Genomic DNA, 26,697 nt, shown 5'->3' on the forward strand with positions numbered 1-26,697 from the left:
GATCACAAAGCTTAATTTGGCCATCACTCCTTTATAGGGAATGTTGATATGACAGCACTCCACACATAAGGCAGATTCATGGTACGCAAGTGGCCAACACCGTTGTGAGGATTTATACTTGTTCGCTGGTGTGTCTGTGTCGTTGAAGTGTATATATAAATATATAGAAAATAGCAAAGCCACATTGTGAATGCTACGGAGTGTGTGGTAGAGCGCGTGAAAGAGTGACAGGATTAGCCTCGGAGCGAGTACCAACTCTCACGGGCGAAGACTGAGGAACAAAGTGTCTCCCCTGTGCTTACGGACCACAGTCGGAAAGCCGTAACAGGAAAGGTTAACCCTTTCCTTGATTTCACATTGTTAGACCCAGAAAGGAGTAGGGGCAGATGCAACGTGACCAAGCCCAGTCCCAAGCAGCCCAAGCAGAACAGCCCAAGCAGAACAATCAAAGTGGTTGCGGTCTGTGTCATGGCGTGTCGTTAAATTTCTGGGAAGGTCCGTATCTACGTACGTACCTCCACACGTGTAGATTCATGGCAGAACCGTTAGGCGTGAAGACTGCAGAGTCTGCTGGGAGAAAGAGCTGGGAGGCTGTTCTTTGTTACTACAGTACTGCTGCCATTTTGGAGAGGGCTGGGGTTGCATGGATTGGCTGTTTGCTTCGTTTCCTAACAAGTCCAGTTTAAGTTGCATTAATCGTTGAAATTCTATAAACCGTAGCATTAACTTCACAATCCAATCAATTTTTCAGACCTGTCAAAATATTTTAATTTTAAATGTATTTTAAAAATATTTAAATATTTAACGACATATTAAAGCCTAAGACTCTAATTATAGAATGTCATCCTTTTAAAAAAAGGAACCGACATTACATCTCATAACTTCATGCATTTTCAGTTTTTCCCAAGCATTGCTGTCATCAGTTTCAAGTTCAGAACAGTGTCAAGTCTCGTCATCAGTATCTGGTTGTAAATGTACATCTGGATATGTGTTCCTGGCTGGTTCTGGTCCTCCACAGTCCTCTCCGTCGGCTTCTGTTTCCATGTGACCAACACATTTTAACGTTTTCTGAGCCGACGAGGCCTGTTGAAGATTCGGTCACAGATACTGCAGCTGGAAGGGTTCTCTCCTATGTGGGTCCTCATGTGTTTCTGTGGAGGTCAACTCTCCAATAAAGCTTTCTTTTCTGTGTGCATTCTCATGTGCCTATGTAAATTTCCATTCACAGTAAAAGCTTTCTTACAGACTGAGCAGCCAAATGGTTTTTCTCCTGTGTGGGTTCTCATGTGGTCCTGTAAATGTCCCCTCTGTATAAAATCTTTCTCACAGACTGAGCAGCTAAATGGTCGCTTTCCTGTAGGAGATCTCACGTGTCGCTTCAGAAGTCTACTGGTGCCAGATCTTTTCCCACACCGTCGCTCACCGGTACTACATCTCAGATCACTGACAAGGACTTCATCATTATTCAGAGAGTTTAAACCTGACTGAGGTTCTCTGGTCTCGTTCCAATCAGCACTGTCATCCGTCTCAGGTTCAGAAGAGTCTCCAGTCCCGTCATCAGTATCTGGTTGCGATTGTGAATCTGGATGCGTGTTCCTGGCTGGTTCTGGTCCTTCACAGTCCTCTCCGTCGGCTTCTGTTTCCATCTGACCAACACATTTGTGTTTTCTGAGCTGACGAGGCCTGTTGAACATTCTGTCACAGATACTGCAGCTGAAAGTGTTATCTCCTATGTGGGTCATCATGTGATTCTGTGGATATACACTCTCCAATAAAGCTTTCTTTTCTGTGTGGATTCTCATGTGTCTATGTAAATTTCCATTCACGGTAAAAGCTTTCTTACAGACTGAGCAGCCAAATGGTTTTTCTCCGGTGTGGATTCTCATGTGGTCCTGTAAATGTCCCCTCTGTTTAAAATCTTTCTCACAGACTGAGCAGCTAAATGGTCGCTTTCCTGTATGAGATCTCCCGTGTCGCTTCAGAAGTCTACTGGTGCCAGATCTTTTCCCACACCGTTGCTCACCGGTACTACGTCTCAGATCACTGACAAGGACTTCATCATTATTCAGAGAGTTTAAACCTGACTGAGGTTCTCTGGTCTCGTTCCAATCAGCACTGTCATCCGTCTCAGGTTCAGAAGAGTCTCCAGTCCCGTCATCAGTATCTGGTTGTGATTGTGAATCTGGATCTGAGGTCCTGGCTGGTTCTGGTCTTCCACAGTACTCTCTGTCAGCTTCAGTTTTCATCTGTTCAGTTTGTCTTTGATGAAGCTGTGAGAACTGAGGTTTCCCTTCATCATCTTCACTCCTCACAGGAACGGGACTGTATGGGAACACCTCCAGCCCTTGAAACCGCTCTCGCACTAGACTGGTCCAGAGTTCCTCCTGTTCCTCTTTAATGTGTGGGGGATTTGCGTGCTCCTGGTCCAGACTGGAGCTCCACTCGTGCTGATGTTCTTCACCAACAATCACCATCTGGACATCTGAAGGTAAAGCTGAAACACAAACATACCATGTGAATCTCAACACCACTTTGCTAATTGGCTTTATTTACTCTGAATGGATGTAGATTCATAATGACATCATCTGCTTTACTAACTTTACCTGCTCCTGTACCGTCCTGCCCTTCACACCATCTAATTTTCATGACGGAATTGTCCTTCCTTTTAAGAAGGACGGCTTTCACCACAGTACCAGGATAACATGTTATATTCACGCAATGATGATTTTAGAACTTGTGGCTATATCAGCCAGGTCACATGTTCATAACAATGTTGCAATATAGCAAGTTTTTTTTACTTGTTCTTTTTTTTAAATATTGTTTTGACAATAAATATATCGTCATATCAGCCTGCCCTACTGGGCGCACGCATCGACAACACAACAACTGACATGGAGGGTTTAGGTATAAACTTAAGCATAAGCATAAGCATTTTGGCTCGGTGGATGTCGATTTTAAAGTCATGTTAAAACGATTGTGATTGGCATCAGAGATGCTAAATTGTCAGAAAGTTTACAGTTGGACGCTAACTTAACACTAGCAAAAGCCATGACGAGAGTGAGACAGTAGTAGCAGCAGTGAAAAAGCAGCAGCCAGTGTTGCGAGGGACACAACAAGCTACAGAACATGTTGAAGCAATACGCAAAAAGCATATGAAGTGGCAGAAGACAGCTAAGGAGAAAACTGACGCAAAAACAATGTGGCAGGTGCGGACTTTCAAGGAAACATGTGGAAGGATTGCCCCGCCCGTGATGCAGAGTGTAGGAGTTGTCGCAAAAAGGGACACTTTGCAAAGAAATGTAGGTCGACTGGCGGTGTCCATGACATCACAGAGGCACGTAAGGAGAGCAAAGAGGACGAGGACTTTGCTTTTCTAGGAGAAATGTGCTCTGAGGGAGAGGAAGAGTGGATGGAGACGTTGCACTTGAATGGGGAAACAACTGTGGAAAAACTGGACACTGGAGCAAGTGTCACTGCAATATCAAGCAGCAACTACTCTTTTAAGAAGCATGGGACACTGCAGCCGCCACTTAAAGTGCTGTATTGACCAGGAAATCACAGACTGGAAGTTAAAGGACGCTTTAGAGGTGAGCTGAGTATTGAAAAGGAAACAACAGAACATGACATTTATGTTGTGGAGGGATTGTCGAAGCCACTGTTGGGACTCCCTGATATAAAATCACTCAAGCTAATAAGGCGTGTCCACACAGTTCAAGCCCACCAAGAAGATTTTAAAGCGCAGTATCCTACCGTGTTTTCAGGTTTGGGACAATTGATGGAGCCTTACAAAATCGAGCTGGAGCCAGGTGCTGTCCCATTTGCCCTGTCATCCCCACGCCGGGTGCCTCTTCCACTGCGGGACAAGGTGCAGGCTGAGCTGAAGCGGATGGAGGAAATGGGAGTAATTTCTAAAGTGACCCAGCCCACACCCTGGTGTGCGGGCATGGTCGTGGCACCGAAGGCTCAGCCTGGAAAGACTCATCACTTATCACCCCATTTGGGCAATATGCATTCAATCGCCTACCATTCGGGATCTCATCAGCTCCGGAACATTTCCAGCGTTGCATGTCGCAGATGTTGGAGGGATGCGATGGTGTGCTGTGCAATGCGAACGACATAGTCGTGTATGGGAAAGACATTCAGCAACACAATGGGAGACTACACATGGTGCTGAGGAGGTTGAAGGAAGAAGGGCTCACACTGAACGAAAAATGTCCGTTTACAAAAGAGGGCATCATGTTTGTGGACCATCGAGTCACAGCAGAGGGCGTGACACCTGACCCAGGCAAGGTCAGAGCCATTATGGAGATGCATGAACCAACTGGGGTCGAGGATGTGAGGAGAGTGATGGTTCAGAAACTTAAAAAACGAACTGAGTTCACCACGGGTGCTGGCACCTTATTCAAGCACTGCAGAGACTTGCGTGTCGGCTGACGCCTTATCCTTTGGTCTGGGGGCTGTCCTCAGCCAACAACAGACAAATGGAACATGGAGGCCCATTATGTTCATCTCCAGAGACCTGTCTGAGGCCGAAAAACATTATGCACAGATCGAAAAGGAGGCCTTAGCTGCAACTTGGAACGACTGACGCCCTACCTCCTGGGACTGAAGTTTAAGTTAGAGACTGATCATAAACCTTTGGTGCCACTTCTGAGTACTAAGGCTCTAGATGAACTCCCTCCCAGGGTGCTGAGATTTCGGCTAAGGCTGATGAAGTTCACTTTTGACACGCAAGTGCCTCATAACCACAGACGCCTTATCAAGAGCCCCTGTAAAACACACGCTCACACAGGAGGAAAAAGACAACGAGGCAGAGGTTAAAGTCTTTGTGGACGCGGTCATCCAAAGCCTTCCTGCCACAGAAGCAAGATTGAAGGGAATTCAAGAAACAGAAAGCTGACCCAGTTTGTGCAAAACTTATCAGATACTGCAAGACAGAGTGTACGCACTACCATACCACAGCTTCCAGCATCCCTGCTCCCACGCTGGCCGAACATTAGAGGATTCAGGAAGGTGGAGAAGCGGGCGAAGCAGAAACAACAAAGCCGCTACAACCTGCGTCACAGAGCCCGCCCCTTGCTACCACTGCAGTGTCTGGCTTCCAAGTGAGGAAAAACAAGGGACAGTCATTCATCAGGCTACAACACCCAGGTCTTACATCATCCACACAGAAGAAGGACGGATCAGAACCACAACCTCAGGTGCCGCCGGATAAGACTGTTACAACTATGGAGCCAAGTAACATTGACACAATATTTTATTGGGAAATGTTCGCTTTGTTAGACTATGCCAATAGTGTATTGCCTCTGAGGGTTGTTGAAAGATGGCATTCATGGGGACATTCTTACTTAAGACGGGACAAGTTCAAGTAAACGTTCACGTGGAATACACACAGCTCTCTGTGTCTTTATTTAGTTATGAACACACACATAACTTAACAACATGCGGGTAGGCCAAGGTGAGAAGAGGGAGCTTAGCGAATGTTAGTTATCAAATAGTTGAATAGTAATTTAAGCATTCGAATAGTATTGATTTTTTTACTATTCGAATTATGTTGGACTTTCGGAATTGGTTACAACAGCCCTAGTGATGTTGCAGTCCATAATACATTGACCAGTGGTGATCCGCAGCTGAAGATCATCCATTTTGTTTGCTAAAGACTGTACATTGGTGAGGAATGTGCTGCAAATTGTTAACCGATAAGAATTTAGCCTTAGCCTAACGTTATCCCTCCTCTCTTTGTTTACAGTCTTAACCCTGATTTCCTGCACTTCCGGTTGGCGGAGCTGTTTTGATAGACCTCTGCAGAGCTACTTGATCTCGTCACAAAATCGGCCGCACTTTTACTCAGTGTTGTCTCTGTCTCAGACCAAAAGGAAGGGATTTAATACCAAAACTGCGGAATATCACTTAAATGCCTGTGCATTCACGGATTTATTGGACTTTTTACATCAACGCTGATGTCAGCTCCGACATTTGCCACCTTCTGCAGTACTGCTCCCTCACTTGGGAGAGAGAGGTAACGTTACAGACTGCAGAGAGAGAGACCCCTGCTTTGAAAAAAAAGAAGAAAAAAAAACAACAACATATAGACTGCTAAATATATAACCATTTACCTCTTAAAATCAATGGTGCTTGCGTTTGTGAGCTCATCCGTCTCTGGCTCCCTCACCACTCGATAATTCCCATTCTGGGTGTTAGACAGTTAGATACTCCACTTTCCACGGAAGTCTAATTAGAGGGGGAGATAATTCCGGGCAGCTGGGAGATCTCTTCTCCACAACAAACGGCCACCCAAACCCGTTTCTCACCACTGTTCCATTACAACGAACCCCTTTCGTCCCGGTGTTGAAATTGTCAAAAAGGTGACATTGACATGTTAAATATATTGTGATATAGTGGTTTTAGCTGCTGGCTAATTGGGGACTGGGTAATGAACATGGTACTTTTTTGGGTACCGACCGAATTACGTCAGTACTACAGTGAATGTGTAGCTGCTGTGTTCTTGTGTTGGTCGCGCATGCGGTTTTAGGGAAGTGGCTGCATGTGTCCACCGCTATGCATAGAACATCAACACCGGTACAAGCCTGCAGCTGTCCACGGAAACGGAGTGCGGAAAGTGTGTCAGAGTGTCTCGGACGGGTGAACTGAGACTCCGTTTCCTGCTTATCGGTTAACGGTCGATTATCGGTTAACATTTTGATTTCATTTTGCTTCTTTTGGAAGGCTGGCTGCCAAAAATCGGCACTTACTAGCTAATTAATTAGCCTGAGGAAACAAGGTTTATCAGTAAATAGAAGGGACGTGGTGGCTGGCGTCTGGTGTGTACGCCGGTGTTTGTGTGTTTGTGTGCGTGCTTCGGCCCGCCCCCGCGAAGCTCTGACATGCAGACAGCAGAGGAACATTGGAAAGTAGGCCAGCTGCAGCTTCCCAAAAATAAAGACTGAAAAACAGAACCATTTTGCATAAAATCTTCTAAATTAATAACAAAATGTTGTATGCAAATAGTATAAATAGGTATTAAATTATCTTAACAACACATTTGTTGTTATTAGAGAGGGAAAGTACCAAAAAAAAGGTAGCGTTGGGTACCGAAACCGAATTCCAGGTACCGGTAAAAATGTGTGAACGGTACCCAACCCTACTGGCTAATGCTAGCTTGCTTGCTCACTAACTGGTCAGCTACCAATACAAATCAAGAAAAACTTAAGTATGTTTGGGAAACAGCAGCTATTTTATTAGAATGACATGAATAACCGTTACTAAACGTAACGTGAATAAACTTAAAAGAGCAAACTCGTCCATGAACAGATGCATTCTAATCGACGATGGGGTTTAACAAGGAAAACTACAATTCCCATAATTAGAATAGAATAGAATTGTTTTGATTGAGAGACCCCTAGCCATAGATATAGAACAATATATATATGACATGACGTCATAACTTATGGCATAACTGTCCGCCATCTTACTAGGGTACAGTTTACAATTGTAACCTATGGCAGCAAGTATGGTTATCAGCTGTGCAGCACCTAACTACTTTACCAGAAGGACCAAAGAGACCAGGAGGCTGCCATCACTTTCCACACGTCAGTAGGAGTAGATAGAGTATTTTTTCTCTTCTCTTTTTAACTATAAATACAGAAAAGTTGGTGAACTAGCTAGCTAGCTAGTTACGTTGCCTAGCAACTGTTAACAGACCGGCTGAGATGTCAGTTTTAGTTGATTGATTTTTTTACCTCAAATAAGACATTTAATAACGTTATAACAGTTTTTTTAAACACATCGTTAATATTGACATACATACATAGACTACTGCGGCTGATTTCACTCAATCTGTGTTAAGTTTTCAGTTAAATTAAATTTAAGTACTGTAACGTTACACAGAGTAAAGTTACGTTACACAAATCAACAGTAGCCACATCCAGCAACACGGAGCCTAACAGACCAGCCGCACTTAACGTTACATTTTCACCAGCTACAGTGCCTTGCGAAAGTATTCGGCCCCCTTGAACGTTTCGACCTTTTGCCACATTTCAGGCCTCAAACATAAAGATATAAAACTGTAATTTTTTTGTGAAGAATCAACAAGTGGGTCCCAATTATGAAGTGGAACGAAATTCATTGGCTATTTCAAACTTTTTTAACAAATAAAAAACTGAAAAAGTGGGCGTGCAAAATTATTCAGCCCCTTTACTTTCAGTGCAGCAAACTCTCTCCAGAAGTTCAGTGAGGATCTCTGAATGATCCAATGTTGACCTAAATGACTAATGATGATAAATAGAATCCAGCTGTGTGTAATCAAGTCTCCGTATAAATGCACCTGCTCTGTGATAGTCTCAGAGGTCCGTGTAAAGCGCAGAGAGCATCATGAAGAACAAGGAACACACCAGGCAGGTCCGAGATACTGTTGTGGAGAAGTTTATAGCCCGATTTGGATACAAAAAGATTTCCCAAGCTTTAAACATCCCAAGGAGCACTGTGCAAGCGATAATATTGAAATGGAAGGAGTATCAGACCACTACAAATCTAACGGGCACCCGGCCGTCCCTCTAAACTTTCAGCTCATACAATGAGAAGACTGATCAGAGATGCAGCCAAGAGGCCCATGATCACTCTGGATGAACTGCAGAGATCTACAGCTGAGGTGGGAGACTCTGTCCATAGGACAACAATCAGTCGTAATACTGCACAAATCTGGCCTTTATTGAAGAGTGGCAAGAAGAAAGCCATTTCTTAAAGATATCCATAAAAAGTGTCGTTTAAAGTTTGCCAAAAGCCACCTGGGAGACACACCAAACGCTTGGAAGAAGGTGCTGTGGTCAGATGAAACCAAAATCAAACTTTTTGGCAACAATGCAAAACGTTATGTTTGGCGTAAAAGCAACACAGCTCATCACCCTGAACACACCATCCCCACTGTCAAACATGGTGGTGGCAGCATCATGGTTTGGGCCTGCTTTTCTTCAGCAGGGACAGGGAAGATGGTTAAAATTGATGGGAAGATGGATGGAGCCAAATACAGGACCATTCTGGAAGAAAACCTGATGGAGTCTGCAAAAGACCTGAGACTGGGACGGAGATTTGTCTTCCAACAAGACAATGATCCAAAACATAAAGCAAAATCTACAATGGAATGGTTCACAAATAAACATATCCAGGTGTTAGAATGCCCAAGTCAAAGTCCAGACCTGAATCCAATCGAGAATCTGTGGAAAGAACTGAAAACTGCTGTTCACAAACGCTCTCCATCCAACCTCACTGAGCTCGAGCGCGTTTTGCAAGGAGGAATGGGCAAAAATGTCAGTCTCTCGATGTGTGCAAAACTGATAGAGACATACCCCAAGCGACTTACAGCTGTAATCGCAGCAAAAGGTGGTGCTACAAAGTATTAACTTAAGGGGGCTGAATAATTTTGCACGCCCAATATTTCAGTTTTTTATTTGTTTAAAAGGTTTGAAATATCCAATAAATTTCGTTCCACTTCATGATTGTGTCCCACTTGTTGTTGATTCTTCACAAAAAAAATACAGTTTTATATCTTTATGTTTGAGGCCTGAAATGTGGCAAAAGGTCGAAAAGTTCAAGGGGGCCGAATACTTTCGCAAGGCACTGTATATCAATCAAAATTCCACCCAAATCTCTATTTTTTGTTTCTTTCTAGAAAGGCACAGTTGTCTTACAGTCATTACGTTGAATTAAAACCACTACTGATGTATTGGTAGAAAAATATAAGGATAATAAAGACAACATGAGTCTCTTTCCCCATTGATTCCAATGGAAGCAATTCTAAAACTTAACCCTGGTAAGATGGCCGCCAAGTGCTTCCATCCTGGAATGGCAAGTCAGAATTACATGTCATATATATTGTTCTATATCTATGCCCCTAGCGGCATAAAATGACATATTGTACGTTTAATATACATTTAACAATGTTGCGAAAGTCTGGTAATTCCAGGCATATATTTGTTTTATTAATTGCAAAAACTGGCTTTTATGAATTTCGTTCCTGTACACACACACACACACACACACACACACACACACACACACACACACACACACACACACACACACACACACACACACACACACACACACACACACACACACACACACACACACACACACACACACACACACACACACACACACACACACACAAAAACTGTTTGTAAAAACCAACTTGGCAATAAACCTTTGATTTATGCAGTTCAATAACTGTTTTTGTAACAATGGGATTGCTCCTTCTACTTTGAGTGTTTTCAGGGAGCACTTAGAGTGTGACATAGACTAAGTGTAATCTGGCTAGCGCCAAATGTTATGAAGACTGAGATAATAAAGTAAGCAAGTTCAATGCTTTAACCGTGCATTATGTATAGTAAAGTTAAGAAAGAAAGAAACTGTTTCTTGTAACAACTAGAAAATATTTCAAAACAATACCGACAGAACAATATAAAATGTATAATGAAACCGTGCTAATATTTCCTCGTTAGGGCAGCAATTGGCTGCAGTAGAAAATAAAGTATCATTTCCAGGTGTGTAATATGAGGACACTTAAACTGGAAACCATTCACAGCTACTATAGCTAAATAATTAAAGTGATGGTTCGGAGTAATTTCACCCTAGGGTCCTTTGCCCCATGACCTCGAGCCAAACACCCCCCCAGAAGCTTTTTTCACCTGGGTCGAACATTGGGAGAGTTAGCGTAGAGTAGCGTTATCAGCTGAATAGCTTAGCGCAGAGGCTAATGGATCCAGTGATGTATCTCGTAAATGACCCCACTAATAATGCCCGAAATGATACCAAACTTCTACACTAGTACAAATAGGTTATGCACTCATAAACCGATGGATTGGAAAGTTTGTAAGTACACCAGAAGTGTATGTAAATAACGGAGCATCAGAGAGAAGTGCAGTCATTTAAGTAGCACCTAATAAGGCACCGAAATCCGCGTTGCTATTCGGTCCGGTAGATAACCGTCGTTAAGGCACCGGTGCCGTATTAGCACCGGGTCTGTGCAGGTGCGATGGATTGCGTACAAACCAATAAGGTGTTGGAATGGTATATGTTTATACTTCTTATCCAACCACAATCACATTCACTCGCTCGGGATGACGTGATTTATCTGGATAGTATTTTTTTTGTGTGTGTGTGTTTTTTGAATGATGACAAACTGGAATGAAAACAAGCCAAACTGAAATAGGTAACGAGGCTATTTTTAAAATGTAAGGAGTAGAAAGTACAGATAATTGCGTGAAAATGTAAGGAGTAGAAGTAAAAAGTCTGCTGTAAAATAATTACTCCAGTAAAGTATAGATACCCAAAATTTCTACTTAAGGTAACAAAGTATTTGTACTTCGCTACTTGACACCTCTGACCGTGACCAAAAAAAAGTTGGCTATACCGTATACTGACAAACTTAATAATGAAGCCAAACAACGCTACTTAGGCCTGTCGCGATAGTCAAATCAATTAATCGCACGATAAAAAAAATGAGCTCGATAATTTTTCCTGCCGCGATAATTCCCATTTGCATGCTTGTTTTCCTCATTTTTTTTTTTTTTTTTTTTTTTTTTTTTTTTTTTTTTTTTCTCTCTCTCTCTCTCTCTCAAACACTGGAGGACCAGAGTGCAGAAAGTGTGTCAGAGTTGCGCCTGGGTGTGTGTGTGTGTGTGTGTGTGTGTCGGCCCGCAAAAGTCCCGACCTGCAGAGGAGCAGAAGAAATTAGCTGCACCTTTGCCAAAATGAAGACTGAAAAACAGAACTATTTTGGTACAAACATTTACTCGCCATGTGGCAGATAGCCAGATAGATATAATTTATGAATTATATATTATTTAAATGTAATATTTAGTGTTTAATAAATAATTGCTAAATGTAGTACAGAGTCTGTAGTCTATCGCACAAACACTCGAGGAATGCTGCAAACTTTTGACAGCCAGTACAAATTGCCTGGGAGAGCATACGCGTCACAAACGGCAATTCCACAACTGTACAGCAGCGTGAAAGACGACATACTAAAGGAGATCAAAGACATATGGTGGATATTTAAAATGTCTTCCAGTTCCAGTGTTAAATATTCTTTAGAAATAAAAGTGCATTGATCTTTGAAAAGGTGTACCTGCATTTTTATGCCATTATGATTATATTAGATGAAAATGGTCTCGGAACAACAATGTTATCGTTTATCGCAATCATTTCTGGGACAATTTATCGTCCAGCAAAATTTGTTTATCGCGACAGGCCTAAGGCTACTTGGGAAAAAAAAAAAAAGGACATAGGCGGAATCGATCCCTATGAACACAGAGTAGGGTGTAGTAATTATTACCAAACCTCAGTTTCCCTGATATTTTCTCATACCTGGTCTGTGGAGTGAGCGCTTACACCGCCGATCAATTAAAAAAAATTCATGTCACCGGAGGCTCACCTGCAGAGTCAGAGGGTGTGTCATCGGCCATGGGTGTGTCAACAGGTGGGTCATCGGATGAGTCAACAGGTGCGACACAGCAAGCATCATCAGATGTGGCGGCAGAAGGTGTGGCAAAGGGTGACACAACTGCAGCTTGCTGCCGTTGAATCCTCCGCTTACATCCGGCAGAATTGCCACCGACGCCTGTGGGACCAAGGTGTAGCGACGGCGCCCAGTCAGGGTCGCACTGAAACATTTCATATGCTGGCTTGCCTGAAAACAACAACAAAAACAGAATTTCTGTTACGTAGCTGGCAGCAATTGTGTGACTTATGGCGTTTTTCCATTACATGGTACCTGCTCGACTTGCCTCGACTCTACTCTACTTTTTTGGTTTTCCATTACGAAAAAAAGTCCCCTTTTTTTTAGTATCACCCACGTCGAGGTTCCAAGCGAGCTGAGGAGATACCAAAAGGTGACGTGAAAACCTGCAGACTACCGATTGGTCAGAGAGAATCATCGCTAATCACTGCGTCACCACTGCTAGCGACAGACGGCGGTCTCACTGCCCGAAGTGAGTCGAGCGCAGATTTGAGTTGCGCATGCGTCACTTTGCGACGAGTGCAGATGGGAGTTGCGCATGCGTCACTTTGCGACAAGTAGCCTACAAGATGCTAACGGCTTTTTGAGCTAACGTTAGCGATCAAACAATCATAGACAGCTAAAACGTTTTTGAAATGATGTCCATCTTCTGTTAATGCATGTAAATAGAAAGGTTTATTATTTTATGGAAGACACGTTTATGCCGTAAACCGTTTAAATCTGAGCATGCGCCACTCACATCTGCGCTCGAAAAACAACACACCATCGATGTTCTGTGTGTGTGTGTGTCACGTTAGGTCACGGCAGTTTCCTGTGGCGTCGCTAGGACGACCAGCCATGCTCACCTAAGGCACGAGCAAGGCCTCTCTTCAGAACTCGAACCTCCTATGGCTGCTGCTTGGAGAGAAGTTGCCCAGGACGTTGACATGTCACATCGGTTAAATGTGATATAGCGGTATAATGTCAATAGTTCGATGTCTGTTGCTAGCTAACCAATTAGCAGGTTTGTTTATCAGTACCATAGCAACGCTAACTTCCGTCGGATAGGAACCGTCCGTAGCCTTTCGCAAGAGTTCAATTTTTTTTAATGCCTCCGAATGACCAACTGACACGATTTCTTCCGCACCGCATTCGTTCGGACCCGGTTCGGACCCAGTCGCATGCGGTCTGCGAATCTCCATAGGAAATGAATGACTTCCGGTCGTTTCGAAGCCGTATTGGAGCTGATTTCAACTGCCAGTGTGAAGGCGGCGTAAGAGGGGTAACAACAAGACTGATAAATGACATTCGGGGAGCTTTCATAGCAGCGTGGCTGCGTTGTTTCAACAGTTTCATTAGTACAGTTAATCCCACTGCAACACCTGCATGCCACTACTAACGTAACGATAGCCGCTCTGAGCAAGTGCAGCGTCGTTGACGCTGTCATGCACACGGCACGCAACTTCATGAGGGGAGGGAGGGGCTGGAGGCAGCTGGTCTGTGTTCACTGTAAAAGAAAATACACCGATGTATATATTTTTACTTATTTAACTGTCCAGTAAAGTTCAAAGACTGTGTTTAAAAAGTGCAATCCACATGTGTACATATGTCTATGTAAATAATTTAATAATCTAAATACTACCAAGTGTGGTAAAGCCACATTTGTTTTTATTTTTCTGCAATCTGCACTTTAGTGCGATTTGTTTCTGACTTTCATAAGAATGTTTACACCAGGCTTGGTCAGTGCTCAATATACTACTGGGATTGAAGTAGTTAAATAAAAGATGTCATTCATATACATTCATGCATCACCTAATTAATTTCATCATCACATCCAGGTCTGGTCTCCAGGAAAGAACAGTTTGTTTAATCTATCTAATCTTGTGTTGTTCATACTATACAATGATTTATTGCTAGTTTTTGTTGAATAATACACGTAACGTACACGTATTACGTAACGGCTGCGTAACGGCTGTGGAACGGCGGCGGGGTCATTAGGTTTCCATTAAAGTCAATGTGTGTATTTCCACTGGCTGCATAACGGCTGCGTTCTGACCCCTGCACAGCTCCGGACCGGTCCTGCCCCCTCGAACAGAATAACGCCAGATGCGCTTAGCGGAGCCGTTCATAGCCGTTCCGCATCTGGTGGAAATGAGGAGTTACACGCTATTACTCAACCAACTGAAGTTAGTTGCATTTAATAACTTCTAATGTGCTTTTCGCCGTGGCGGCCGCAATAACAGAGAGTTACCAGCGGAAACACTGGTACCAATACAGGTTTCCCTCTCATACTTAATATACAGCTGTGTTAATAACAATTAAAACTGTAGACAAATGTCAGCAGTTTGGACCGGCGGCACTGTGTCTCTCCATGTTGCAGTGGAGCTGCGAGTGAATGGGGGCAGGGCTGCACAGAGGAGAGATCCAAACACACACACACACGGCTTTACAGAAGGAATGGGTCATGTAACGCAACATTAAACCATATCGATATAAACGGCATCGCTTCGTTCGTGGAGAGGCGGCGGATGCGAGGACGTTAAGTGCACCGGTGCGACCTAGGAACAATCGTAGTCGCACCCTTACAAATTTTGGACCAAATTGGTCACACTCTACAGCCCTGCAGAAGACAAAGAGCTTAAAAAAAAAAAAGAAAAAAATCGTATATCGAATCGCAATATTTTGGGAAAAAAGAAAAAAAATCACAATTAGATTATTTTCAAAATCGTTCAGCCCTAACATTTATGTAGTCATTTGGCAGCGATGTTTAAATCCAAAGCGACTTACAACAATAGAATAACTTCAAGCTATTAACAATGAAACTACAGAGCTAATAATATGTAAGCTATTAATAATTAAAGCATTTCAGCATTTTAACATTTAAGCTACAGAGCTACAGCTTGAGAATAACATTTAAGGTCCAGTGCAGAGGAGACTATAGCTAGGAATTACCACTGCATCTGTGTGTCAATTGACTGATGCTTTCTAGAAATGTCAGTATTACACTAACCTAGTCTATCCACCAAAATCTAGATGAATAAACGATGTGACATTGCTAATCGAGAATTGATATGCTGATTTGGCTAACAGCTACACAACCAGGGCTCGACATTAAGGCTTGGCCGCTTGCCCGGGACAAGTGGATTTTTTTGTAGGGCGAGTGGAAGAGAAATGTACTTGCCCCACTGGACAAGTTAAACTCAAACAAAATAAAATGCCATGTAACTTCACGTTATGTGCCTCATTACGTCTACATTACTGATTTGAAACAAATTTTTTTTCCCCCACAATCCGCAGCAGCGGACCCAGCGGCAGCAGGTCAGCGAGCTGTTCAGCTCATTCTCTGTAAGCGATGCAGCATGAAAGCACGGCGAGCCAGCCGGTCAGTTATTGTAAAACTTCAGCTCCGCGACTTGCCAGATTAAATATCAACTGTCATCAACTGTAAAGTACCTACACCTTTTGAAGGATCCCTTGGTAAATCAGCCTCTGCCAGGTAGAAAGTGAAATTGTATTAAAAAAAAAAGTTAACACCAACATTTAGTGGCAAAATCCATTGTTATGTCTACAAAATTATTTTAGTCACCACTACCTCTGGTCAAAATATTGACTTAGTATCTCAATATATTGACTCGGTATCTCAGAATATAAACTAAGAATCTCAAAGTAATGAGAAAATTTAAAATACTGACTTAGAATCTCAATATATTGGCTTAGTATCTCAATATATTGACTTAATATCCCAAAATATTGGCTCAGTATCTAAATATTTTGACTTAGTAACTCAGAATATTGATTAAGAATCTCAAAGCAATGAGAACATTTAAAATATTGACTTACAATCTCAATAAATTGACTTAGGAACTTAGAATATTGACTAGGAATCTGAAAGTAATGAGAAACTTTAAAATATTCACTTAGAATCTCAATAACTTAGTTATCTCAATATTTTTATTTTTAACTTCTTGCTCCCAAAACACAGCAACGTACTTGCTGCTTTAATCTGAACAGCAGAACTTTAGTTCACTGCTAAACGAATACATTCAATGTAAATGTAGTTAACTCTGGCAGCTGAAAACCTACTGACCAGGTCATGAAACTGTCCAAAATTGCTAATCGCGATTAGCCGCGATGCTAACGGAGTGGACTACAGAGCAAAGCAAAAAGGACCCCCCCCCACCAGCTTTGATAATAATACCTTACCTTTGTGAAAGTGCCGTGAGCAAACAAGCATGTCTTTGGAAATGTTGTCGAAGGTGATGGTTTTCCTCCGTGCAGCGGCGACCCAAGCCATGCGACGCCTCTTTGTGAGGTCGGACACCAGGTCTCCTTGCGTCTTTTTCCAAGTAGGAAAATGGTGAAAACTAATACCATTTATCAGGCGTTTGCCCTGTCGATCGTGAGACCTATTGTAGCAGTTCACAATGCAGCAATACTGACCCATTTTTCCTGAAATAACCTAAATAATAACGTTAATATTGTCAAATGAACAACGTTACAACTTATCCACAATACAATATATCTACTTCCGGTCGTCGTCGTCTTCGTCTTCTTCTTCTTCTTCTTGTTGGTGTACTTCTTCATCTTCTTCTTCTTCTCTGGGATTTTACGGCAGCCGGCATCCAATAAGTTGCATTGCTGCAATCTACTATATTAGCACTATATCCGGCTATATAGCCCAGTGTCTATTACAAATTTGAAAAAACAACGTTTTCCCCTCCCGCTTGATCCTACTTCTAAAATACTTTTCAGAGACACTTCTTCCAAGCAAATTTCTTGCAATTCTCTGAGTAGATCTTTCTTGTTGGTGTATAATTCCGGCAGGCTTCTTCTTCTTCTTCTGTTAATGTCGGGCAGACTAGGCACCGATAGTGCATTGCTGCCTCTCACTGGTGACAGTCTATTATATATTATATGTGATTATCAGGGAAAATGCAGGAAATAGGTTCATGCAATTGTGAAATGTGTATTATTCAACTTGAACACAAAGTTAAACGAGCATAAGAAGATATACATGGACAAAACATGTGCAATGCATTTTTTTCTTCAAAATAACTTCATATTTCACTAACTTAGATAACAAAAAACACCTTTTGGTTTATTCAAATCGCACAATTTTTGCGGTTATGTAATCGCACAGAGATGCATTGTGACTGCGATAAGATTGGTAGTGCAGAGATGGGAGTAAGTCACACATGGGCAAGTCGCAAGCAAGTCTCAAGTCTTAACCTTCAAGTCTCAAGCAAGTCCAAGTCATTTTTTGTGACAATCAAGCAAGTCAAGTCAAGTCATAGCTTTGGTCAAGCAAGTCACAAGTCAAGTCATACAAAAGTTTCCATTTTTAAACGAGCTAAAGACAGTGGTTATGAACTGCTGGAGTTTTATTTGCATTTTTACTCAAAAGACATTGCGTCCACATACATTGAAGAGTTCAAATTAACACAGATAAAAAATCACAGCCTAAAACTGATATTGGCCAACAATAAATCAACATTGTTCAATATGCCTCAAACATCACATCAAATCATGAAATTCCTCAAACAATTAATATAATGTTCCTAAGTCAAATAATATTCTTCAAACATGGCTCACTTTATGAACAGAAACACATCCTTTAACCTCCTTCTCTTAAAGCAAAACATATCTTGAGAATAGCTGATCCACCACATTATCAAGGAATGGAGTATATGTATAGAAGTGTATTGTGGTGAATGTGTGTGTTTAAAAGAAAAAGGAGTGTGTGGTGGTAAACATATACGTATGTTTGTATAGCCCAACAAAAAAAAAAAAAAACAAAACAAAAAGACAAAAACAAAACGAGTCAAGCATGTCGAGCCCCATGTCGGTGTAGTGTAGCGATGACGATGTAGTAATTGTACGGCCCTAAAAGAAATATGAAAAATATGTTAAAATATATTTCTTTTTCAAATGGAGGAGCTGTACAGTAGTTTGTGCAGGATTGTTGGTCAATTGAAACATTTAGCCAACATACTATACAGCTATTGTTCCTTTTCTCTGGATGCCCCTGAAGATTTCTGTCACCACCATATAACAAGACAAAATATGAAAATATTGTCCAGAGCCAAAAGTCCTTCAGCCTAAAAAAAAAAAAAAAAGCCATGCTGCGTTCAGCTACATTTGTTTCTATTTTGATTATTTTTCTAAATGATTACACCAGGGGCTATACAAATGTAATAGAAAGTTAAAAGATGTCTCTTTAAACATCAGGCATATAATCGGTCTCAATTGTTTTTCAGATTTTCACTTCTCCATCGTGTTTGGTAATCAGTGAAGTTCTGCCCACACCTAGTGGCTGAAACGAAGAACAGCACATTTTTGTCTCCCTTTCTCTGCTCTTCACTTGACCGAATCACTTTCAGAGTCAAAGTACACTAATTAAAACCCGGCTTTAACAGCTTCTCATTTAAAGATGACAATAAGTAATCTGTAACAGTCCGTTTTATTATTATTATTTTTTTGATAGAGATTCATGGGAGTTTCTTGTTTTTGCTTCAGCTTAATCTCAGCACTCTGGAAAGGCATGGATCCACCTGACAGAGAAGCAGCGATCAGAACTGAGCTGGCTTCAGCTCCTCTCATAGTCCGGTCCCAACATGTTATTAACAATATAACATACTCTATATTAAAATATTAAATATCTTACTTACTTTAATGTCCAAACATGTTATTAGTTTTTATATAAATACACACAATAACTTTATAAGATCTTGCAAAAATAGCCTATCTTTGCTGCGAATAATAGGCCACTTTTAACATGCATTATGTTAAATAAGAATTACAAGCACGCTCTACTAGATACATTTAAAAAAAAATTCTCTTCAGATATTCACTCACATTCAAAAAGAATGATTTCCGTTTGTGTTATTGTCGTACATCAAGACGACAAAAGATTTTTTTTTTTTTTAAATCAGATAAAGATGTCCACTGGTTTGTGTTTCTGTTTGCTTCAGTATTTTTGCTTGCATGATATTTATATATATATTTTTGTGTGTGTTATAGTTTTCCCTATTTGTTGTATTTTTTTGTTTCATTTTTGTAAAGTAATTAATCATTAAAGTAATTTAATTTGTATTAGGGGAGGACTCTGAGGAAGCCTTGAGGTTTTCTCCCTCTCTTGCACTTAAATAGATTGTATGATTGTGTGTATGTAGTAACTAAACTAAAACTAGGACTCTCGCAGCAGAAAAAACTCCTTGGCATCTGGATCCTGAAAATACAACACAACACAAACCCAGGAGACTCATCTGAACCAGGATCTGGATTCACTCTAACCCCTGCTGCTATGTGGATTATTAAACCTGCCTGTCCTGTTCTTTGTTCTGCTGCTGAATGCCTCTGAAACTACTCCTGATCTGATCTGGACTGGACAGTTTTGGTTTGGTTGCTGCTTCTGAACATTAGAGCATTTCAGAGTATTTATCAGAAGGTTAACCTGTTGAGATGAATCATGTCATTTTGTATAGAAAATACATCACACATATACACACAACATTCCCAAGCCTAACTACTCCAACACCGACTGATAATAACAATAATAATAATGAAATAAAATAAAAGTATGTACAAGTAAATACACAATAAGTTGCATACATCCACATTAAAGGTCCCATGGCATGAAAATTTCACTTTATGGGTTTTTTTAACATTAATATGAGTTCCCCCAGCCTGCCTATGGTCCCCAATTGGCTTGAAATGGCGATAGGTGTAAACCGAGCCCTGGGTATCCTGCTCTGCCTTTAAGAAAATGAAAGCTCAGATGAGCTGTTCTGGAATCTTGCTTGTTATGAGGTCATAAGCAGCAAGGTTACCTCACCTTTCTCTGCTTTGTCCGCCCAGAGAATTTGGCCAACCCATGAGAGAGAGGCATCATGGCTTTCAAATGAGAAAAGTGGCAGTTGGTCAAGGCCACACCCCCACCCTCCACCTTGCCCCCCCCTCTCTCCTCCTCAATAGCTACAGACACAGAAATGGCATGTTCTAAGGAAAGCTCATTGTGGGACTGGCTCTAGTGGCTGTAATTCTACACCAAGGCTGAATTTCAGGAAAGAGACTTCAGATACAGTATTAGGGGACCACTAAGGTCTATATAAAAGCATCCAAAGAGCACCATGTCATCGGACCTTTAAGGAAGATAAAAGTAAGAAACTTTGGAATTTAAGAAATTTTAAAAACAATCTACAGTAGTCATGTGTTATGACAAATTAGAAGCAAGAGCAGGTTGATAGTAGATAATTAAAGACAGGTGCCTTAAAGTAACTGAATAAAGTAATGGATCTAAGTGAGCCGGGCAAAGGGGTTCCAATCAGATTTGCACATGAGGTATATGGCCATCTTATTGTATCTGCATATTCTATATGATTTGTACTTAAGCTTTGGGTAACAAAGAAACCCAGATGAACTTTAGCCTAGTTTCAGAAGACACATCTGGAAAAAGCATTATCAATGGGCCCCCAGGATGTTTAGAGAAGACCAGTTGGCTTGCAGCCATTGGCCAGATTATCATCCCACCCTAAAGTTATGAAGAATAGATATACCATGTTCGAACAAAGAAAAGGCAGAGTGACTTTTGAGAATCTGGGTAGCTGTCGCTCTCCGAGCTCTGCAGGGCTTGTACATGATGCTGATTTCTTTGATGTAAATAAACCTTTATAATCAAGAAACAGTGTCGGCAGATTCCTCTCTACACAGCAACGCACCATCGATACTAATTAAACAACACACATCCTCCATTGCATTACAACATTCCCGCAAAAATAGTGCAAGAGATTTGAAGTTGTTTTTTATTTCTGGTCCACTTCTATCTATTGGTTGCGGAGCGGGCCGTTTTAGCTGACTCCTCAGCCTTGGCACTTAGCTTCAGTCTGCCTACAGGCTCCACAACTTAGGTTGTATTGTATTTTTCATGTGAAAATATGTCTGCTCCATACACGCTAAAGCACGTGTCAAACTCAAGGCCCACAGGCCAAATCCGGCCCCTCGCTCATTCTGATCCGGCCCTCATATCAATCTAGGTTCACAATATATTTTGGCCCACCTAGTTGTGCGTCAAACATTTGATGATTTGTTGCGAGTCAGCTGTGTGGTAGCCTACTTAGAAAATGTAATCATTAGTTTTGCTTGATTTGCTATATTCTAGGATGGCTTTGCAACCTTTTTGCTCACTTTTTCAGAGCTTTATGTTGACCAAACTGTAAGTGAGAAGACTATATGAGACATGCAATAATTGAGTCAAAGATATTTAACTTTTTCGATGAAATAAGAGCATGTCAGATAAACTATATACATGTCTGGCCCTTGGTGTGATTCTCTGTGATCTGAACACTCTCACCATAAAATCCGTAAAATGGATCAGGGAGGGCCCCATCATCTTTTGTGAAATGGATGGACACGAGGGAGGTTTCATTTTGCTCCACAATACATGCTGCCCACTCTGATAAAACTGTGCAGAGGAGGGTAAAATAACAAGATGGCTCCTATGCAAAGGTACAGATGCCCTGTCCCACGCTAATTACAGAAAATATCTCATATATATATATATATCAGACAGGTCAGCTCATTTAATATTACTCATCACAACACAAGACCATGCCCTGGTACAGAAACCTGTTCTATCATTTTCTTGACAACAACAGCTTCATTTTGCACGAGGAACTCTGCGTGGCCCAGGAAACGAAACCTATGGCACACAGAGCTTTCATTGATACGGCAGAGGATTAGGGCCACTGGTGAAAAATGTATTTGAGTTCTGACTTAATTCTCAGAATTCTGACTTTAATCTCAGAATTCAGAAAGTCTCAATACATTTTTCACCAGTGGCCCTAATCCTCTTCCATACATTGAGGAGCCACCACAGGTCGCGGGAAGTGTGAACACTGTTACAGCCAAGGCCGGTGAAAGGAAAGTGCAGGGACTGTGACGTTGCCCTCTGGCAGCAGCTGGACAGAAACTGTTCTGAAGCATGGCAGAGCTGTATATAATAATATAATATATAATAATAATAATAATAATAATAATATATGAAGCATAAAAATGTGCACATTATGTAAATCTTGTAAATATTCGTCTCAGTCCCTCTATGGTGAAAGTAGAGCGACGGGCAAGGGCGGACCGGCCACTGGGAATATCGGGAGTTTGCCACCATGGGCCGCTGGACGATTGGGCAAGACAAATCAAAGCCTACAACATTAAAATACCATCCATTTAAAGGTCAGTTGATATGCGCCTTGATGGAATGGCCCATAGTAACTCGCCTAGAAGATAGTGGGGCGAGGCCGTTTTGGTAATGACTGTTAGTGCGATTTGTGTACCGCATTAGTTTCACACACCTACCTAAATATCAAATAGACTTCTTAACTGCAGATTTTAAATTGAGGAAAGATTACTGAGGATGTGATCCTGTAAGAGGTTTTTCTTACTCCTTATTCTGATTGACCTGAATGATCACTATTTTTTATTGTGTGATGTGTGGCTACTCTATTTTTTTTTATCGTTTGAGGTTGTATTTTATTTTCTTTATAATTCAAAACTCGTAGTTTTGGCGCATATTTACGGCAGGAAAAGGAATAAAACACTAATCTTTTCTCATTTATTTCCCTTGTATTTTTACAGGCAAGTCATTATGAACATTTCTTATTTACAGTGGCCTGACAAATCTGCAGTATAATGCTTAGATTTTTCTTTCCTGCATTAAGAATGAAACATTTTCTCCCCTTGTTTTCAATCAAGTTTTGGTGAATATCTGGTGATGGTTAGATTATGTAAAATCTGTGTCTTTGGTGAGCGCATTTTTTTTGTTTGTTTTATGTAAATAAATAATTGCTTTCTCTGCGGCTGAATAAACTGTAAAACCACAGGGTGGTCCACTTATTTTAACCCAAAGTAATTCAAAACAATTTATGTACAAAATATATATATTGTTAAAATATATACATATACAGAAAGAAATGAATACTATATATACACACACACACATATATACACACATATACATATACATTATATATATATACATATATACACACACACACATATATATATACACACACACACACACATATATATATACACACACACACACACACACATATATATACACACACACACACATATATATACACACACACACACACATATATATACACACACACACACACACACACACACACACACACACACACATACATATTATATATATATTATATATATATATATATATATATGTAAAAAAAAATATTAAATGCATTTTTGTAATCAATATATTTGTATTGAAGATGTATTCAGTATACCAGAGGTACAGTACTGAATGGTCATTATAGAAACATTAAATGAACATGTGTATACATCAACAGCAGCCAGCACCAATATACTGTAAAAAGTATTAAATTCCTATAATAAGTCAAACTTTTTCTTCTTCCTCCTCTTCGTCCTACCATGACATCTGCCTCCCCATACCCGTAAGTAAGTAACAATAACATGAGCGGCTGTACAAATAAATGTAAAGGATGTAAAAAGGACCAAACAGTATCTCTCAGAAATCTCTCAATTTTGTTTTCTGATTTTGTAATTCTTATTTGTCCATAAGTGAATTTCTGCCTCCATCTAGTGGATAGATGGATAGTCATCATGGCTACATTAATTGGTCATGTGACAAGGGCAGGGATGATTGGCGGGGGGTGGTGTCGCACCAGGCAGGGCCTATCATATTACAGGGTGGTGGTAGCCCCACCCCTGATAATTATAAATCATATTTCTGTATATGTATATGTGTGACTAACACAGCAGTGTCTGAAAATGAACCCCCACCACGTGCCAAAATGCATGTAGATTTTCTGTTTGGGGATTAAATCAAGGAAGGCTATCTGCCATACTGGCAGATAAAAGCTAATACCAAAATAGCCATGTGTTGCAGCCAGAGACTCACTCAGGCCGACTGTATAGGGCTGTATAACTTGCAGTTTCTTTAATTACGCACTGTATCTGCGCCGACACTGCGGAGATAGGTCTGGCAATGCAAGACTACGCACTTTACAACCATGCAACTAAGCAGTAGCATGTTGCTTAAGAGCTATCCCCACCAAGAATAACTATAATGTAATATCCTTAGAATCTTCTGTTAGAATGTTCTGTTTACGGATGTCAGTGAAGTGTGCAGCAGTGGCAACCGGAAGTGATAATAAAGGATGGCAGCGCCTGTATGAGTATGTAAGATAACAGTGAATATTACATATAACAGTGACTGTAAATACACTGCTCAAAAAAATTAAGGGAACACTAAAATAACATCCTAGATCTGAATAAATGAAATAATCTTATTAAATATTTTTTTCTTTACATAGTTGAATGTGCCGACAACAAAATCACACAAAAATGATCAATGGAAATCAAATGGATCAACCCATGGAGGTCTGGATTTGGAGTCACACTCCCAGATGTGCTCAATTGGATTCAGGTCTGGGGAACAGGCGAGCCAGTCCATAGCATCAACGCCTTACTCTTGCAGGAACTGCTGACACACTCCCGCCACATGAGGTCTAGCATCGTCTTGCATTAGGAGGAACCCAGGGCCAACCGCACCAGCATATGGTCTCACAAGGGGTCTGAGGATCTTATCTCGGTACCTAATGGCAGTCAGGCTACCTCTGGCGAGCACATGGAGGGCTGTGCGGGCCCCCCAAAGAAATGCCACCCCACACCATTACTGACCCACCGCCAAACCGGTCATGCTGGAGGATGTTGCAGGCAGCAGAACGTTCTCCACGGCGTCTCCAGACATGTCTGTCACGTCTGTCACATGTGCTCAGTGTGAACCTGCTTTCATCTGTGAAGAGCACAGGGCGCCAGTGGCAAATTTGCCAATCTTGGTGTTCTCTGGCAAATGCCAAACTTCCTGCATGGTGTTGGGCTGTAAGCACAACCCCCACCTGTGGACGTCGGGCCCTCATACCACCCTCATGGAGTCGGTTTCTGACCGTTTGAGCAGACACACGCACATTTGTGGCCTGCTGGAGGTCATTTTGCAGGGCTCTGGCAGTGCTCCTCCTGCTCCTCCTTGCACAAAGGCGGAGGTAGCGGTCCTGCTGCTGGGTTGTTGCCCTCCTCCACGTCTCCTGATGTACTGGCCTGTCTCCTGGTAGCGCCTCCATTCTCTGGACACTACGCTGACAGACACAGCAAACCTTCTTGCCACAGCTCGCATTGATGTGCCATCCTGGATGAGCTGCACTACCTGAGCCACTTGTGTGGGTTGTAGACTCAGTCTCATGCTACCACTAGAGTAAAAGCACCACCAGCATTCAAAAGTGACCAAAACATCAGCCAGGAAGCATAGGAACTGAGAAGTGGTCTGTGGTCACCACCTGCAGAACCACTCCTTTATTGGGGGTGTCTTGCTAATTGCCTATAATGTCCACCTGTTGTCCATTCCATTTGCACAACAGCATGTGAAATTTATTGTCAATCAGTGTTGCTTCCTAAGTGGACAGTTTGATTTCACAGAAGTGTGATTGACTTGGAGTTACATTGTGTTGTTTAAAGGAACACGCCGACTTATTGGGAATTTAGCTTATTCACCGTAACCCCCAGAGTAAGACAAGTCGATACATACCCTTCTCATCTCAGTGCGTGCTGTAACGCTGTCTGACGGCTCCAGCATTAGCTTAGCCCAGCACAGATCCTGCAGGTAACTGGTTCCAACTAGGGGTGGGAATCACCAGAGGTACCACGATACGATATTATCACGATACTTAGGTCACGATACGATATTATTGCGATTTTAAACATATTGCGATATTCTGCAATATATTGCAATTTATTACCTTTTTTCCAACTTCATTATTATGTCCCCAAAGGAAAACTTTGTCAACATCTGTTTGTTCATCTCACATGAAATTTATTGCTGTAAAATGTGACTGTCAAGTAGTGATGCACCGAAATGAAAATTCTTGGCCAAAACCGAAAAAAGAGGAAACCAAGACCGAAAACCTAAACCGAAACACCGAAAGAAATTAAGCCAATTATTAGTACCATTGCATTTATGGCTATGACTGTGTACTAACTTTACTAAAATCAAGGCATTGCAATTGTATAAATTAATATTAAAGTTTAATTAAAAAAATATCTAGCAGAAATATGGCTACAATCTGATAGTCACATACAGTATACAGTAGCCTAAGAACAGAATAGCT

The 26,697-nt window shown here is 41.4% G+C and overlaps 2 protein-coding genes across 2 annotated transcripts in view; one reads left to right on the top strand and one right to left on the bottom strand.

Moving 5' to 3' along the window:
* Window positions 1-26,697, top strand: part of LOC120554235 (gastrula zinc finger protein XlCGF8.2DB-like) — a 147,610-nt gene that overhangs the window by 29,030 nt on the left and 91,883 nt on the right. The window lies entirely within an intron of this gene.
* On the bottom strand, window positions 883-17,300 carry LOC120554215 (zinc finger protein 2-like). The gene is made up of 3 exons (XM_039792961.1): window positions 16,697-17,300; window positions 12,431-12,685; window positions 883-2,494 (listed from the first exon to the last, which is right to left on the bottom strand). Exons 1-3 carry the CDS (start codon window positions 16,935-16,937, stop codon window positions 1,161-1,163), a joined length of 1,830 nt encoding a protein of 609 aa, XP_039648895.1. The 5' UTR covers window positions 16,938-17,300; the 3' UTR covers window positions 883-1,160.

Source organism: Perca fluviatilis, chromosome 24 (genome assembly GCF_010015445.1).
Source record: "Perca fluviatilis chromosome 24, GENO_Pfluv_1.0, whole genome shotgun sequence".
NCBI lineage: Eukaryota > Metazoa > Chordata > Actinopteri > Perciformes > Percidae > Perca > Perca fluviatilis.

Coding starts and splice junctions, on each gene's coding strand:
- LOC120554215 (XM_039792961.1), bottom strand. CDS start 16,937: ATGGGTCAGTATTGCTGCATTGTGAACTGCTACAATAGGTCTCACGAT. Junction 12,686..16,696: donor CTCACGGCACTTTCACAAAG/GTAAGGTATTAT, acceptor TGTTGTTTTCAG/GCAAGCCAGCATATGAAATG. Junction 2,495..12,430: donor CACACCCTCTGACTCTGCAG/GTGAGCCTCCGG, acceptor TTTGTGTTTCAG/CTTTACCTTCAGATGTCCAG.